This window comes from Bubalus bubalis, chromosome 4 (assembly GCF_019923935.1).
Source record: "Bubalus bubalis isolate 160015118507 breed Murrah chromosome 4, NDDB_SH_1, whole genome shotgun sequence".
Classification (NCBI taxonomy): Eukaryota; Metazoa; Chordata; class Mammalia; order Artiodactyla; family Bovidae; genus Bubalus; species Bubalus bubalis.
In genome coordinates, this window is record NC_059160.1 from 90,558,503 (window position 1) to 90,574,250 (window position 15,748).

The following is a 15,748-nucleotide window of genomic DNA, read 5'->3' on the forward strand; positions in this document are numbered from 1 at the left end:
GATGGGAATACCAGACCACCTTAACTGCCTCCTGAGAAACCTGTATGCAGGTCAAGAGGCAACAGTTAGAAATGGATGTGGAACAATTGGTTCAAAATTGGGAAAGGAGTATGACAGGGATGGATATTGTCAGCCTGCTTATTTAACTTAAATGCAGAGTACATCATGAGAAATGTTGGGTTGGATGAATCACAAGGTGGAATCAAATTTGCCAGGGGAAATGGCAACAACCTCAAATACGCATATAATATGACTCTAATAGCAGAAAGTGAAGAGGAACTAAAGAGCTTCTTGATGAGGGTGAAAGAGGAGAGTGAAAAACCTGGCTTGAAACCTAACATTCAAAAAGCTAAGATCATGGCATCCGGTCCCATGGAAAATCCCATGGATGGAGGAGCCTGGTAGGCTGCAGTCCGTGGGGTCGCTAAGAGTTGGACACGACTGAGCGACTTCACTTTCACTTTTCATGCATTGGAGAAGGAAATGGCAACCCACTCCAGTGTTCTTGCCTGGAGAATCCCAGGGACGGGGGAGCCTGGTGGGCTGCCGTCGATGGGGTCACACAGAGTCGGACACGACTGAAGTGACTTAGCAGCAGAAAGGGAAAAAGTGGAAGCAGTGACAGATTTTCTTTCCTTGGGCTCCAAAATCACTGTGGATGGTGACCGCAGCCATGAAATTAAAAGACAACTGCTCTTTGGAAGGAAAGCTATGACAAACCTAGACAGTGTATTAAACAGCAGAGATACCATTTTGCCGACAAAGGTCCATATAGTTAAAGTTATGGTTTTTCCAGTAATTATGTACAGATGTGAGAGTTGAACCATTAAAGAAGGCTGAGCACTGAAGAATTGATGCTTTCGAATTGTGGTGCTGGAGAAGACCCTTGAGACTGGAAGGAGATCAAACCAGTCGATCCTAAAGGAACTCAACTAAATATTCATTGGAAAGACTGATGCTAAAGCTGTAATACTTTGGCCACCTGATACAAAGAGCTGAAACATTGGAAAAGACCCTGATTCTGGGAAAGATTGAGGACAGGAGAAGGGGATGGCAAAGGATAAGATGGTTAGATAACATCACTGACTCAGTAGACAAGAATTTGAGCAAAGTCTGGGAAATACTGGAGGACAGAGGAGCCTGGCCTGCTACAATCCATGAGGTTGGAAGTTGGACATTACTTAGCAACTGAACAATAATTAACTAATTAATGAAAGCCATCACTGCATCTTGAATTGGTAAAACAAGCGTCTCGTTTTGAATGCACACAATAATTTTGTTGCCAAACTGCTTTCCATTTTGAAGAAAAATTTGTCTTCTAGGAGAATGAAAGCCTAAGACCAGCTCAACACCACCACCTAGTGGTGAGAGGTATACATAGTACTTCTCTTGAAACCCATCACCTTTTCTACCCAAACTGCTAAGGCAAAAGTAGGTCCTGAGAGACAGTAACAATGTAAAATAATAATGGAAAAGGAACACTGAAAGTTCAAATGTCAGTTAAAAGCTTTATTGAATAAAAATGTTTCAGAGTAAGCAAGACTGTAAGAAAGCAGAATATTTTTACATCTCTAAAAAATATCAGAGCTAAATCTCGAAAAATGCAGTATAAAGTAAAGCCTATAGCTTAAAACACCTCTCTCCCCTCAAAATACAATTTGGAATATCAATTTAGTACAAAAAAAGTACTCAAGTTTATATTGTTCCAAAACCTTTATACTAGAAAATCATCTCTCAAAAAAGGCCTATAATTGGTTTAATTGCACCCTAGGAATACTGTCTGCCATAAAAATCTATACATTTCAGAACTTATAAGTATTAAAAAACTAGTGTCCCAGAAAGGGGATATCAGAAGTAGAATTACAGGGGTTGGGGGGTCTGAGCTCAAGTGGTTTAAGGCATCTTTTCTTTTTTCTGTTATTCCTCCTTTAAACTCAACACTTTGCTCTAATATGCAACATGGCAAATATAAAAGATCTTATAAAAATATTGCAGCTTTCAGTAAATTATGAGAAGCACAGAGACCACCAGAGAAGAAAGCAATCAGTTGGGGCGTGGTCATACTCATTGGCAAATATCATAGCTTATTTGGGACACAGTGAATTCCTCCAAGCACCAAGGGTGCTCAAAAGGTACTCTGAAAAGATGGTTGTGCTATATCTCAACACTCTAGTTCAGGATGTGGTCTAGAAAGCAGGATGCAATAAACCCCCATATATATCAGAGTAAGTGATAAATCCCCCATATACATCAGTGTAAGAAAATTAACCTAATTAAAAAAAAAAAGACTAAATATTTAATCTCTTAGCAGAGGAATACTAAACAATAAATTGGTATTCATGGAAAAATATGCAAACTGTGCCCTTTATACTAAAGTGCATTCAGTTAGAACGTTTAGGCCCCTAAATCCCTTCTGCTCATTCCATAATTGAAGTTTTAGTGGAACAGCGCACTACTAATCATCTCCATTTTCATACTGTATTTCGGGAATACAGTGAAATCCGGACCTTATCAGTTGGAATATCCCCCCACCCCCCACTCCGCCATACACACTCCCACCCCCAAAAGACCTTAAAGCAGTTGTGTATATCATCATTGCTAAAATAGAGGATTTAAGTGATGTTATCTCTAGTGTTTAGAATTGGTTCACTTAAGCTGCAGTATGGGTTTTTTGTTTTTTTTTTTTGAAGCAGGAACTCTCTTCCAAAGTTACTTCCACATAAGTTTCAGTTCATGCTAAGACAGCTGTTTATGTGTATCACTTTGATAAGCGCAGTGGCTCACTGCCACATAAATGTAAGGCCCAACATCATTGCAATTTGTTATTCTTCATCTTCATCCTCATCATAGTACCGATTTCTCTTTATCTGTTCTTCTACAGACAGCTCTTCGACTACCTCTTCCTCCCAGAATCCCACATCCTGGGATTTCTGATTTTGAGTAGTGAATTCTTTAGCAGAGGGGTTGTCTGTATAGCTAGACCAGGTTTTTGCCTTGGGTTCTAGTGGAGACTGCTTTTTGAGAAGGTTTTTATCACTTTCATCTAAGTTTGCACCATTCTCTATAAGATTTTCACTTCCCATTCCAAAACTAGGACTTTCCTTGCTTCTCCGCCCAGCCTCCCCTCCTTTAGATCCCTTGTTGGGCCAGGTTGTTTTCCCCACACTCTCATTCTTCTCAGAGGCGTTGGCATTTTCCATGTGTTTCCTTTCTGCTGCTACACCTCCTCCATACTCCTCGCTTTGCTCTGACATGCTCCAGCCCTTCCTGATAGGTGGGGACAAAGCTTTTGGGCTCTTGACCGAAGAGGTTCGAAATGAAGCTGCTACGGTGAACGGGCGGCTTCTCTCCTTCAGAGAAGAAGATCGTCTTAGCTTCTTCAGATCCAGGTCTACATCCTCAGGAGCTTCAGGCTTGCTAATATCATCCTCAGGAGGCCACTTAGGCTTCAATACTTTGATCCCTTCTTCCAAGGCACTTCCTGAACTGCCAAGCTCAGTGGGGGGTGGCCAGGCGATCCTCAGCTTCTTGGTTTCAGCTGGCTTGTCTTCCTTCTCCAGCGGGCAGGAGGCCTTGGCTTCCATACTCGCAGTTAGCACACCCACTTTCTCAATGGGGGCATTTTCTACCCCTGGGCTCTGAAGGGTCTCCACTGCACTTGGAAGCTGGACTGGTCTCTCCAATGTCTCTTCGTTTTCATTTTTGCTTGCCCACAGATCCTTGTGTGGTCTGTGTCCAAAGCCTTCATCATAGTTACCTTTAGATTTAAAGAGTTGATTGAAGTGAGGCTTGCAATAGATTCTCCCATGTAAAGAGGCATATGTTCCTAGACTGTTGTTTAAAAAAAAAAAGAGCATAAAGTTAACAAATTTGTATACTCTTATTTATACCAGTAGCCTGAAACCTGGCAACTCCAGTATTTCCAGAAGATGCAAAGTGAGAAAAATACCTTTAAAAGCACTTCAGGGACTTCCCTGGTGGTCCCATGGCTAAGACTCTGCCCTCCAAGGCAGGGGGCTCAGGTTCGATCCCTGGTTAGGGAACAAAATCTCACATGCCCAACTAAAGACCTCATGCACTGCAACTAAGGCCCAGTGCAGCCAAATAAATAAATTTTTTAAAAAAGCACATCATCAGTCACCGAGGATGCTCCATCCCCTTTTAAACATGTTGGTTTGTATTATCCTTATTAAAAAATGCTCATTTCTAGGCCTGAAACTTCAAAAGACATTCTTCCACTTGGTGCATGCTCCCATTTTCAAGTGATTTCACTCCCCTCTGTCAAAACTGTTAAAAAAATTACTTCCAAGAAGTCTTCCCTAGGTAATTCCACCTAACTCTGATCATTCTCCTATTTCCTAAGTATTTATAACATGTAACTATTTTTAATGATATTCCTTTGTAAAAAGTTGAATCATTTTCCTCCTAGCTTCCCATTTGTGTTAGAATTTAAAAGCAGGAATGGGTATAATGCTCTGCCAATGGCTGGCACTCATTAGATGCCAGTGACTGAATAAAAGAAAGCTACGGTTAACAGGAGAACTGCAAGCAACAGCCAGAAGTTGGTCTACCCTAATGTCAGTGCTGGACAGGCCTTTAGGACATCTGGTGTCTCTCAAAGGGTAACACATTTTATAGGAGGGGTAGAAAAACAACAGCATTTCCACAGGAGAAACATAAAAATTCAAAAATTTAGAAGAATGTGCTCTGGAGAAAAAAATACAGTGGGTGGAAAAAGAACCACTCAGTGGAAGTTACAGACGCACATTTTGGCTCAACAGAAGGGAAAGTTGTCGAGCTAGCACTAACACCAGAACTAGCTGAAGTGGGGTATTAACCCACCCAGAAGTGCCACACAGGTGCCAGGACATCTTTCAGCAGGATGGTGGAAGGGATGCCTGCTCTGGAAGGAAGGCTAGAAGAAATGACATCCTGGTTACTTCCTCCTCCAATATGAATAAAATGAGGTCATATGGAATATTTCCACAATTTGCCACATTTATATCCATACTTTGAGTTACTAAGAAGAAATGATACATCATTATTTTCTCAGAAAACGAAGCAATATACAGAAAAATATGGGTTCTTCAGGATCTACTATTTTTGCTGTTTTTGCCATTTATACAGTACTTGGGATAACCCGAAGGGCTTCAACAAGTATCCTCTTGAGATTTCTTAACTGTATGATTCTTGATACCAAGGGAAAACATTCTGCTAAATTAGGTCACCAGCAACCTGCATGATTAAAGCTTTAGTCCTAACGTGTAAATTAATGTCAAGGTACCAAGAAGTTCTAAACACCATTATCATTTACTATAATAAAATGCTTGTAATTAAATGGTACTTTTCACTTTCTTCAAAGATCCTCAACAGCACACACAATTTTTTTTTAATCACCCTCCCAACTTTGTTAAAGAAAAAGCAATGATTGTAAATCTCTAGAACAGAGTCAATTTTCTGGGATATGTCCCTCAAAAACATCTCTAAACACATGCCAAAACATACATGGTTCTCAACTGTACTAAGTAGGTGAGAAGCTGAAATCCTAAAATGTTCATCTTCCAAATTTACCAGTCTGTAGTCTGTCTTTTGGAGTAGGCAATGGCACCCCACTCCAGTGTTCTTGCCTGGAGAATCCCAGGGACGGGGGAGCCTGGTGGGCTGCCGTCTATGGCGTCGCACAGAGTCGGACATGACTGAAGTGACTTAGCAGCAGCAGCAGTCTTGAGATCAGCGATTATCACCTGAACAGCTACTATGACAGCTCTCTGAGCCCTTCTATAACGGCAGATACTATTAGCACCACAGATTTTAGTACTCCAAGTGTTCTAAAAACCAAAGACTCCCTCTGGAGGTCCAACCACACCTCCAGAGATGGCTAGTTTGGTCTGGCTTACCTAAGCTTGCTGTTGCAATAGGAACAACGGAAGCAGCTGATGTGAAACACCTGCTGGTTGGCCAAGAGACGCTCCATCGAGTAGACTGTTTTCTGACATTCCACGCAGGTCTCTCTTGCAGGTGCCTGAAACTTCTAGGAAAAGGTAAAGGACAACTTCAGCTAGCTAAGGCAGCGAGAAGTTAGTACTCTGCTGAGGTGGGCCCTGGGATTTACTTTATTATCTGTGGGCTCCCTCACCTGGTCTGTCAATTCTCAGAGGAACACTAAGCCTGCTATAGTTCTATCAGTTGACTCTTTAAAGCCTTAGGCTCTCCTGAATTCCTTATCCAGACTGGCTGCTCTAAGTGCAGCAGCCACTGAGGATGAGTGGATCTAGGGCCGGATTGCAGAGCAAGGCTTAGACCAACCACCACACACACACGAGTACACACAAGATGATTCTGCAGACAGGAAATTAGGAGAAAATGTCATCACACACAGAAGAAAGACAATTGTTTAAGTGCTAAATAGAAGCAGGACAGACTTGTTAAAGAACAGTTTCTGAAGGGGGTAACTTTCAAGGAGAGAAAGAGCATTTGGCTTTGGGAAGTAGGAAAAGGCACTGGTTTTTAAAAATTTATTTACTTAAAAAAAGTGTACTTTATTTACAATGTTGTGCCAATCTCTGCCATATAGCAAACTCAGTTATATACATATAGACATTTCTTTTTTGTATATATTTGGAAAAGATACTTGGATAAAGCAACTATCAGTCCCTTCTGCTTATAATCTTGACTTACTCGATCCACTAGACATATTTTTAAATAAAGCAAAATGGACACATAAAATGGAACATTTTAAAAGAGACACAAACTATTTTATTAGAACAACAGAAAAAAGCACAGCCCAATAAAACTATAGGTTCCATAATCTTTTTAAAAAACCAAAAGGAGAATAAAACTAATGTTCTGGGGCAGGGTGGGAGGAGTCATAATAGGGAATTCATGAACTGTTTGTTTGTAGTGTGGAATATGGGCAGGGTGAGCACAGCTGCTGCTGGTAAACTTAATCCTAAACTACATAAGGGCTTCCCAGGTGGCTCAGTAGGAAAGAATCCACTTGCCAACGCAGGAGATGCGGGCTCGATCCCTGGGTTGGGAAGATCCCCTGGAGAAGGAAGTGGCAACCCACTATAGAATTCTTGCCTGGGAAATCCCATGGACAGAGGAGCCTAGTGGGCTACAGTCCATGCGGTCGCAGAGTCGGACCCTAGTGAGAGACGGAACACACACAAACTGCGTAGTGTATTCTAGCGCTGATGAACGCCAGAGCTCCAAAACTGTAAGTCTTACACGATAAGAAGTAGTTACATGGCCACTAGGGCTGGGGGTAAGAAGTCTCTAGCTGTCTGTGATCCTTGACTTGTCCCAGTAGAAACACCTCAACTGTTAATAGTAAAGGTAGGAGCAGTTTGGTTAAGGTGGTCTGGAAGCTCTCTCAGGCAGGTTGGTGGCCCCTTTGCCACCAGGACCAGGATGGTGGCAAATAATACAACTTAGTCCCAAAGCTCAAGGCCTGACTGGTTAAGGTAAGCCTAAAATAAAACAGCTTAAGGGTAAGATAGAATTTTAATTTAAAAAGTCTGAAAATAGACCCATAAAAAAATTCAGACTGCTGGCTTACTTGCCACATGATTCACAAAGAGGTAAAGCAAAAATAGGAATGGTTGCCAAGCAGATTTCGACAGGAAATGAGAGCAGAAAATGGGCAGAGGAGTAAAGGTTAAGATCCATAAAAGGGAGTTTAATAAAATTGGTGGTAAACTCCCAAATAGCACCAAAGGATTTAAAAATGAGGGGGGGTGTGCTGAGTGTTAACAGCAGGCTCTCCATTCCTAGGGTTCGAGTCAAAAAGAAAAACTTAAAGACCACAGCTACAACTCGGTTTACCAAGCATAACTGGGGAATTTAAATATGATCAAATGTTACTGTATTGAATGCTGTTGGCAGATATTAGGGCATTATTTGGAGTTCAGAAATGTTTCCTTCTTTTTTTTTTAATTTTATTGTAGTTGATTTACAATGCTGTGTTAGTTTCTGGTATACAGCTTAGTGATTCAGTTATATATGTATATTCTTTTCATATTTTTTCCATTATGGTTTACTACAGGATATTGAGCATAGTTCCCAGTGCTATATGGTAGGATCTTGATGTAGAACTGGTTTTTCTTTCTTTCTTTCCTTTTGTTTTGGCTGTGCCGCATGGTTTGTGGGATTTTGGTTCCCAGACAGGGATTGAATGCAGGCCTTCGGCAGAGAGAACTCAGCATCCTAACCACTGGACTGCTAGGAAATTCCCAAATTGTTTTTTCTTATATCGACAATTCTAACTAGATAGGACCTAAGTGGAGATGTCCTTGCATAATTTAATTAGGTTTCTCTAAAAGGACTAGGTCCTTGCCTAGCAAGCAGGAAATATTAAAAGACAGAATAAAATTTGGGTATAATAATACAATTAAAGCCTGTACAAATCACAATTCAGACAATGTAAAAGTAATAGGCCCAATGTATTTACTTATCAGTGAAAATCTTTTTCAGCTCTAGGATGAATGCTGTATTTTTAACACTTAGGAGAATACGTGTTCATTCTGGTTGGTAAAGGCAGAGCAGGACACAGAACTTTCCCATGGCAGAGGAGGAAATGGGTATTATTCTGCTAAAGGGGATTGGATGCCTACAGAGCACACGTCTGTTTTACACACACACATGGAAAAACATACAGTAGAAGGGTGCAGCCCAGAATAGAAAGCTGTAAGTTGAGCTCACATTAGGAGGAAAGTGGAAGGCAGGAGCAGAAATTAGGTACCAGGAGCAGGAAGCAGAAGCTGGAAGAGACAAACAGGAACCTTCAGTGAATACAAAGCATTCGGTGTGCCCTGGAGTGCTTTTTACTGCAGCTGAACTGAAGCTCAGATACAGACTCAGATCCAAGAAGAAGACCACGTTTTCTTTCTTTACCAAGTAATGCTGCTAATCGTGGTAATATCAGCTCACTCATATCCACCTGAGGTTAGATCAGAGTACCAGCTCAGGAGAGAGAGTTTTCCGAGCCTTTACCCACACGAGGAGTGTCTCATGAACAATTCTTCACTGTCTTCCTACCTCCCACATCTGACCCACATTTGCTCTCTCTTGATTAGAGCCTTCACTCACAAGTGAAAAGGCATTCCTCTCCTTAACATCAAATCAATAAATCGCTAGCTCAAACATCTGACTAACCACAAGCTTCTAACTAGCCAGACCTACCAGATTCCCATTATTCTTATCCCTTTTTCACATACACCCTTTTCAATATTATTTAAGGTTTATGCGGCAGCTGCCCAAGAGCCCCTAAAGTATTATAAAGACAAGAGGAGCCCAACATGGCAATATGCCAAGTAAGAGTGGCTGCGGCTGTGCCTTCCCTTTATTTCCTCTGTCCTGGGCTCTCAGCCACTTTTCTGTAATTGCCCCCGTGTCTATTCAGACAACAGGAAGCATAGTCAGTGCCCAAAAATCTCTACCATTATGGTAGGCCTGGCATACATCCTGCCCATGCCTTCATGGCATGCTCGAACTTGGCACAGCCACATTTGAAACATTGCCAGTAATAGAATGTTAGACATTTTTTAATCTTTATATTTTTTGCAGTTCATAAGATGCTTTGTCATCTTCCCTCCCTCACCATTTTTCACACTAAAGCACCACAATATCAGGTGCCTTATCAAAGCTTGCACAGTCAATAATAACAGAATTAAAATTAAAACTCAGAATTCTTGACTAACAAATCGAGAGAGTATTTTCTAAATTGTCCTGGAATAAATTTCCATAACTAAAGGAAATCCTTTGGGGAAGAGAGCAGATGCTAACCCAATTGAAAATGATTTCACCACAGCATTTTGAATGAACAAGTCTTCACTTTGTTTCAAATTAAAATATGTAGATAATATCTCAGGGATAGTCAGGAGTGAATGAGGTAATATATAAATAATTGACGTCCCTAAACACTGTCAGGTCTTTCCCATCTGAGGGATGTTACAGGCCTTCTGTTGATCAGCATCTACTTAAAGCATTTTTTCCAATAAATTTTTATGACTTAATCTACATTCTTTTGCTCTCTTGTCTTACATATATTTTTTAGTTCAATGAAGGCCCCAGTTTAGGTATATGTCTGTGTGTGGGCAGCAGCTGGCCATACGTGGTAAAGCTAACTAGCCTTTAGACATAGTGAAATCAGAAGAAAATTCTGTACTAATGTCAGTCCTCCATGCCTCAGATAGAACACTATAAAAAGCCTTTTGTTTCCTCCTTCCAATTTGTGTAAAATACCTGAGTAATTAAACTGAAACCCCCACCATACAGTAAATGTCTGGGCTGGCTCTGGCTTTAACCCTTCTGCTCATTCTCTATGAAATTCTTTGTGAAAACATTTTGGAGATACACCTTACATAGGTTACTCTACATGTAGAGGAAACATTAGTGCTCTGAGAAAGCAGTAACGATGTAGGTAGTCAGAAAAGAATCTAGATGCCCTGCTAGCATAATTCTGATAGATTTGCAAAACAGCATAAAACCTCCATGAAGGAAGGGAAAGGTACAAAGGGTACAGCCTCTCATTCAGGCTGCTGTGCTTTCTTTCCACATCCAACAGCAGGACAAGCCTCGGGTCCTGGGGCGGGGCTATCCCAGACCAGTAGACGTTCCTAGGGCCAGTCACATCTCCTTCCTTATCCTCCCTCCAGGAACATTTAGGGAATAACTTTTCAGTAGGAGAACATAAAGCTTAAGAGGCCTCTGGGTCTCTTGAGTTGAAAGGTCTGATCCTTCTCACAGGGTCTACTGAGCTCTAGACCCAGAACACCTATTTTGAGAAGGGAACCTACTATTTAAACTTCTTTACTGCCAAGTCTCATCAACTGAACTGTCTGGCCAGTGTTCAAAAATAGACAAAATCCTTACTTTAAAAGACTAATATCATCTGTGTTTTTTTGTTTGTTTGTTTTTTTATTTTACCTTATTAAGCTAAAATTTGAAATGGATTGAGTCTTTGCCTTAGATGTCCTATTTTCAATAACAGGCACTACAAGGCAGCATGTTTTCCAGGATGTGGGGGACCCAAAATCTATTCTGAGTGAACACATTTATTCTTAGCTGTATGTAATTTCCCAGTGGAGAAAAAACTTCTCTCTTGCATGGTCTACAGCCACGAGACCAGTTATGTCAGCAGGTTTTCCTGGAAACGCTAAAGTATCTACATACTTGCCTGCAGAATGTAAAGGGAAACTCTGAGGAAGAGAAAAAAAGTAGTCCTTAAATAAAAGTGGAGATGTGATTGGGTACAACCCCGAGCTCTGTGTACACCATAACCATTTAAGCAAACACAGGCAGTCAGGCCAGTGTACTCCAGTCAAAACCTGGAGTTATGTCTGGCACAAACTTATTCTAGTGCTGAGTGCCCAGAGCCAAAGAGGCAGGCGTGGTACAGAGGGAGCTTTATCTCCATCTCCTCTCTCTGGTGTGCCAGGAAGACCTTAGTGAGGTGCATCTCTTTGCACATGACTCATCAAATCAAATCCTGGAGTATGAATAAGGAGGGGTCTCAAAGGTCCAACGCAGGACCAGGAGGTCTGGTCTTGTAGCTGAGGGAGGGAAGCAAGACTGGACTGAGAATTCAGACACACTTGAGAACAGATTTTAGTTCTTAGATCAGCTACAGAATCCCCCTAGTCCCTCAGGCACACGGAATCCATGGCCAAGTCAGCTTTGCTGTTCTTGGTCCAGAACCACAACCCAAGGACTCACATCTGGGCAGGATTGCTGCTGGAGAGGAAATTAACCCTGTGGCATTTGCTACTTTGTTGGACTCCAGATACTGGAAAAAAGAAAAGTGCTGATGGCAGCATGAGCAGAGCTTCAAGGCCAGAAGATAGGGTCACACTAAGGACACACAGATCCCGTCATGCAGCTCAGTTCTTTCTTCCTAGTTCACTTGCTTTCTCTTGTTACTTTCTTCATTTCTTGTTCCTTTCAATAAATCTTACTCTCCTCACGTCTCTGCTTCCTTTAAAATCTTATGTTTACCGTCTTCCCCCACCCCTGCCCCTCCCTCTTTTTCAATCTAACCTTGAAATCCTGGATTCTCCTTACCTCCCTTTGTTTCAAACCCACACCTCTGTCTTCCTCTCTTCATCCTTTCTGTGCACTAGAACTTTCATCAAGAGACCAATCATGCCCACAGTTGAGAGACAGAAACATGGCAGATGCATGCATGAAGTTGAGGCAGTACAAATCACCTTGAAACTAATTCTACCCACTGAGTTTTTCTCAAATGTTAAAGCCTTTGAAACAAACCTTGCCTACTTAAGAGACCACCACAGGAGGAAGACGCTAAAGAAGTGTAGGTATGTTTGGTTATTAATGCAAGTGGGTAAATCAGCATGGCATTAGCAAAGCGTTCAATTAAAACAAGTCAGGTGAACAGCCTAAAAGAGAGGCTGGATATATATTTTTTTACCTTTGTTTATTTTTATGGGAATATTTACTCGTTCATAGAAAGGGAAAAGACTGCTTTTAAAAATTAGTGAATAAAAGGAGACCATACATTGAGTAGCCTAGTAAAATTTTCCTAGGGTACAAACATTTTACATATTCCTTAATATCTAGTATTATAGCCAAGTGTAAATGTTACTTGAATGCCCATTTGTAGAGCAAATGGACTGGCCAAACCCTGCTGAAATGTACACATTCTTTCTTTAAATGCACTGACTACCAATCATGTTATGGTTAAGTTCTTCAGACCAGGGAGCCACTATCTTTAAGCTAACATTGTACGTTCCCGTCCAATGGGCTGATTTTAATTTAACAGATTTTTTGTATTGCTCATTTTATAGGTTTTTACTCATTCATAGATTTAAGAATTTGGACTGAACAAGAAAATAAATCAGGTTATTTTCTTTCACTTTGGGTTTTCTTTCAGGAGCTTTCCAGATTCCAGACAGAGAAATATTAATGAGCCTCATCATGCCTGGCTCAAATGCCTAAGAAAACGTGGCAAGATTTTCAAGAAAAGTGACTGGTTCAAGTGTGCTTTTATTTGGCATTTTTGTCCCCAAGAAAGCCAAAACAGGTTATAACGAACACAATGATAAAAGGTGCAATGAGCTTTACTAGTAAACCAGTGTCTACAGGCTCCAAGAGAAATCACCATCATACCTTCACTGCTTTGGGAGGAGAACTTTCAGAAAGGCTGGAGGCTCTGGCATCTGGACTTAGTGGCTTGGGATGCACAGGCTGCTGGACCTCACTCTTGACCTGGGAGTTACCTGCTTGAGTTACAGAAGGAAGACATTTTATGGTATCTCAAGAGAAGTATCAGAAAAGGTTCTTCCCCAAAGCCAAGTTTAGGCACCTCCACTATCGACAGGTCCTTTCAACATCAGGAAAAACACTGCTTTTCCATTGAAGAATATTCTAATACTAAAAGCTATGCTGTTAGATTCTCTCATAAATTGGGGTGTCAATGCAGAGGGTTTCTCATCCTTTGCCACACGCAGCTGAACCCAAACCACCCTACAGAAGGAAACTTCTGCCCTGTAGCATTTGTCATTTTTAAAGGCTGCTTGTAGGCTTTGATGGCTTTTTGGCAGTTAGCCTCCCAATAACTCCTTCTGGGGTGTTCCAACTGAATTTGGTAAAATGGGGGAATATGTGGGCAGAAATTTCAAAACACATGCTCATGTATATGTGTGTATATAATTTGATACCATCTTCTTGGTCAGTCCTACAGCAAACATCCATGGATGAAGATTATGGGAAAACGCTCCATAAAATTTTTTTCATAGTCATTGACGTGTCACTTACATAAGTTAATTTCCTGCCAGTATATTCATTGTGTGGAAAACTCAGAAGAGGCACAGAGAAGTCATTCACGCAGTTACTAAGGAACCATAAAAGAATTCCCTAAAATCTAGAGTTATGTCAACAAAGTATTGAAAGATTAAGGCTTACTTTTCAAAAAAAAGTTTTGCAAACCTAGTCAAAACTCAGAAAAATTTCTAGTCCAAGCAAAATGATTGCAAATGGAATGTTCTTGGATTCAAGCAGCAAGAGTTTTTCTGAAATTTTAAAGCAGGGTTTACTAGAGATCTGTTTAGCAAATACTTCTGCTTTTCACTGAGTTTTCAATGTTTAGTGAGTTATTAACCTGAGGAAAAGCTAGAAATCTATATATATTAAAAAGCTAATACACTGAACATCAGAATCAAAAGTGGACACAGTAAATTAAAAAACAAAGATTTATGTCTGGGAAAAGAGGCTCAAAATGATTCCAAAGTAGGATGAAAAGGTGATCAAATTCAGCACCAACAGGAAAGATTTAGCCAGAGGGCGGATTATAGTACATATTTATATAGATATAATAAGAAAAGGGTATTTTTAAAAGGTTACTCAAATACCAATTCTTATCCCCTGTAAATGAATAAAGTCCTTTTTGGCCAAACTTCTATTAAAATGAAACTTCAAAATTATAGTTTTTACAGCATTAACCCTGAAAAGGTTTGGTACAAAAGACAGGGTAAGTTCAGTGAGAGAAGCATAAAAAATATTCAGTTTGCCTCAAGTTAATCATATTTCATTGAATTTAACATGTCTCTTTGCCATGGGATGTGTGAAAGGTACCCAGTCACCAGTCCTTAAAACCAAGTGAAAGATCTAATCAGCTGCATTACTGGATTTAATATGTTACATATTCTCAGAGCTGACAGAACTGGGGACAAGCCGCCACCCCCACCCCACCCCCCGCCACCCCCCGCCCCACAACCAAACAGGGGCAAGAGAACAAGACCCTCACCCTCCAGACCTAAGAACGAACACTTACGGGAATCATCTTCAGCAAGGGTGGAATGGGCTGCCAGGCTATTCTCAGATGCAGAAACCTACAAAAAAAAAGGCGGGGGGATTAAGAATCACATTAAAAATAAAAGAGCAAACTGCTGTTAATGCCATAAAAACCTGCTGACTCCAGTCAGTCACCAGCTGCCTGGGGGGAAATAACGTGCCCCAGAACAGCTGAGCATTTAAACAAGAGGCAGCAAAATGTCTTTTATGAGGATATTAACATGCCTCTCAATTACAGAGTTACGTGAATAACAGACTGCAAGCAACTGCCAAAAGTGTGCATTATCTTCCTTTATAAAAGAACTTCTAAATATATCTTTCTACTGTCAAAAAAAAGAGGGAAAGTGGGGTGCGAAACAAAACCTTCTATCAGGGAGGGCAAAGCTCCTCACCAAAAACCACAACTCCTATAACAGTAACTCACTCCAAGGCAAGATAAAGTCTTTACATACAGGAACTATTATTCTTTCATTTTCCTAACTCCTTATTTCCCAACCAAACATTCTGCTGAAAAAAGCTTGCTAGTACAGACGACCTTCTGATAGCTATAAAACAAATTGATCTATAACAACCCTTTGGTATTATCTTCAAGGTTAGTTTCCCTTGTTTAATTCCAGTCTTAAGACGGTAGTGTTTAACAAGATGGCAGATCTTAGCTGTAGGTGATCACTTTTCCCATTAGCCATCAAATTTAAATAAAAGAGCTTTCTACCAGCTCACTCCTCCCTTCTCCTGTCCCCTAGTCCTTCAGTATATCTTCCTCCACGTTCAAAATCACGAAGGGTCATCAAATGATCCAACATGCACTCTTCATGGAATATTCTTTCATTCTGATGCCAGGGATTTTATGGGTGATGCTGAGTGTTTATATCAGGATGTCTACTGTACTGAATAAATTTACAATGGAGATTAAGTTGTTAGCTGACTGCATGTGAAT

General features: G+C 40.7%; 1 protein-coding gene and 1 long non-coding RNA gene across 4 annotated transcripts in view; one reads left to right on the forward strand and one right to left on the reverse strand.

The window, feature by feature from the left end:
- Nucleotides 1-1,488: 1,488 nt before the first annotated feature.
- LIMA1 (LIM domain and actin binding 1) overlaps nucleotides 1,489-15,748 on the reverse strand; it is a 92,518-nt gene continuing 78,258 nt past the window's right edge. For 2 of the 3 annotated variants that reach the window (XM_044941731.1, XM_044941733.1), the window contains 4 exons: nucleotides 14,792-14,849; nucleotides 13,129-13,241; nucleotides 5,898-6,031; nucleotides 1,489-3,831 (listed from right to left, as the gene is read on the reverse strand). In XM_044941731.1, the coding sequence (XP_044797666.1) occupies nucleotides 2,823-3,831; nucleotides 5,898-6,031; nucleotides 13,129-13,241; nucleotides 14,792-14,849 (1,314 nt within the window). In that variant the 3' untranslated portion in view covers nucleotides 1,489-2,822. The remainder of the gene's footprint in view (nucleotides 3,832-5,897; nucleotides 6,032-13,128; nucleotides 13,242-14,791; nucleotides 14,850-15,748) is intronic. The other variant, XM_025284136.2, reaches the window with a different exon arrangement.
- Nucleotides 7,082-13,112, forward strand: LOC123333300. Its single transcript, XR_006550595.1, has 2 exons — nucleotides 7,082-7,219; nucleotides 12,893-13,112. It is a non-coding gene; the product is annotated as an uncharacterized LOC123333300 (long non-coding RNA).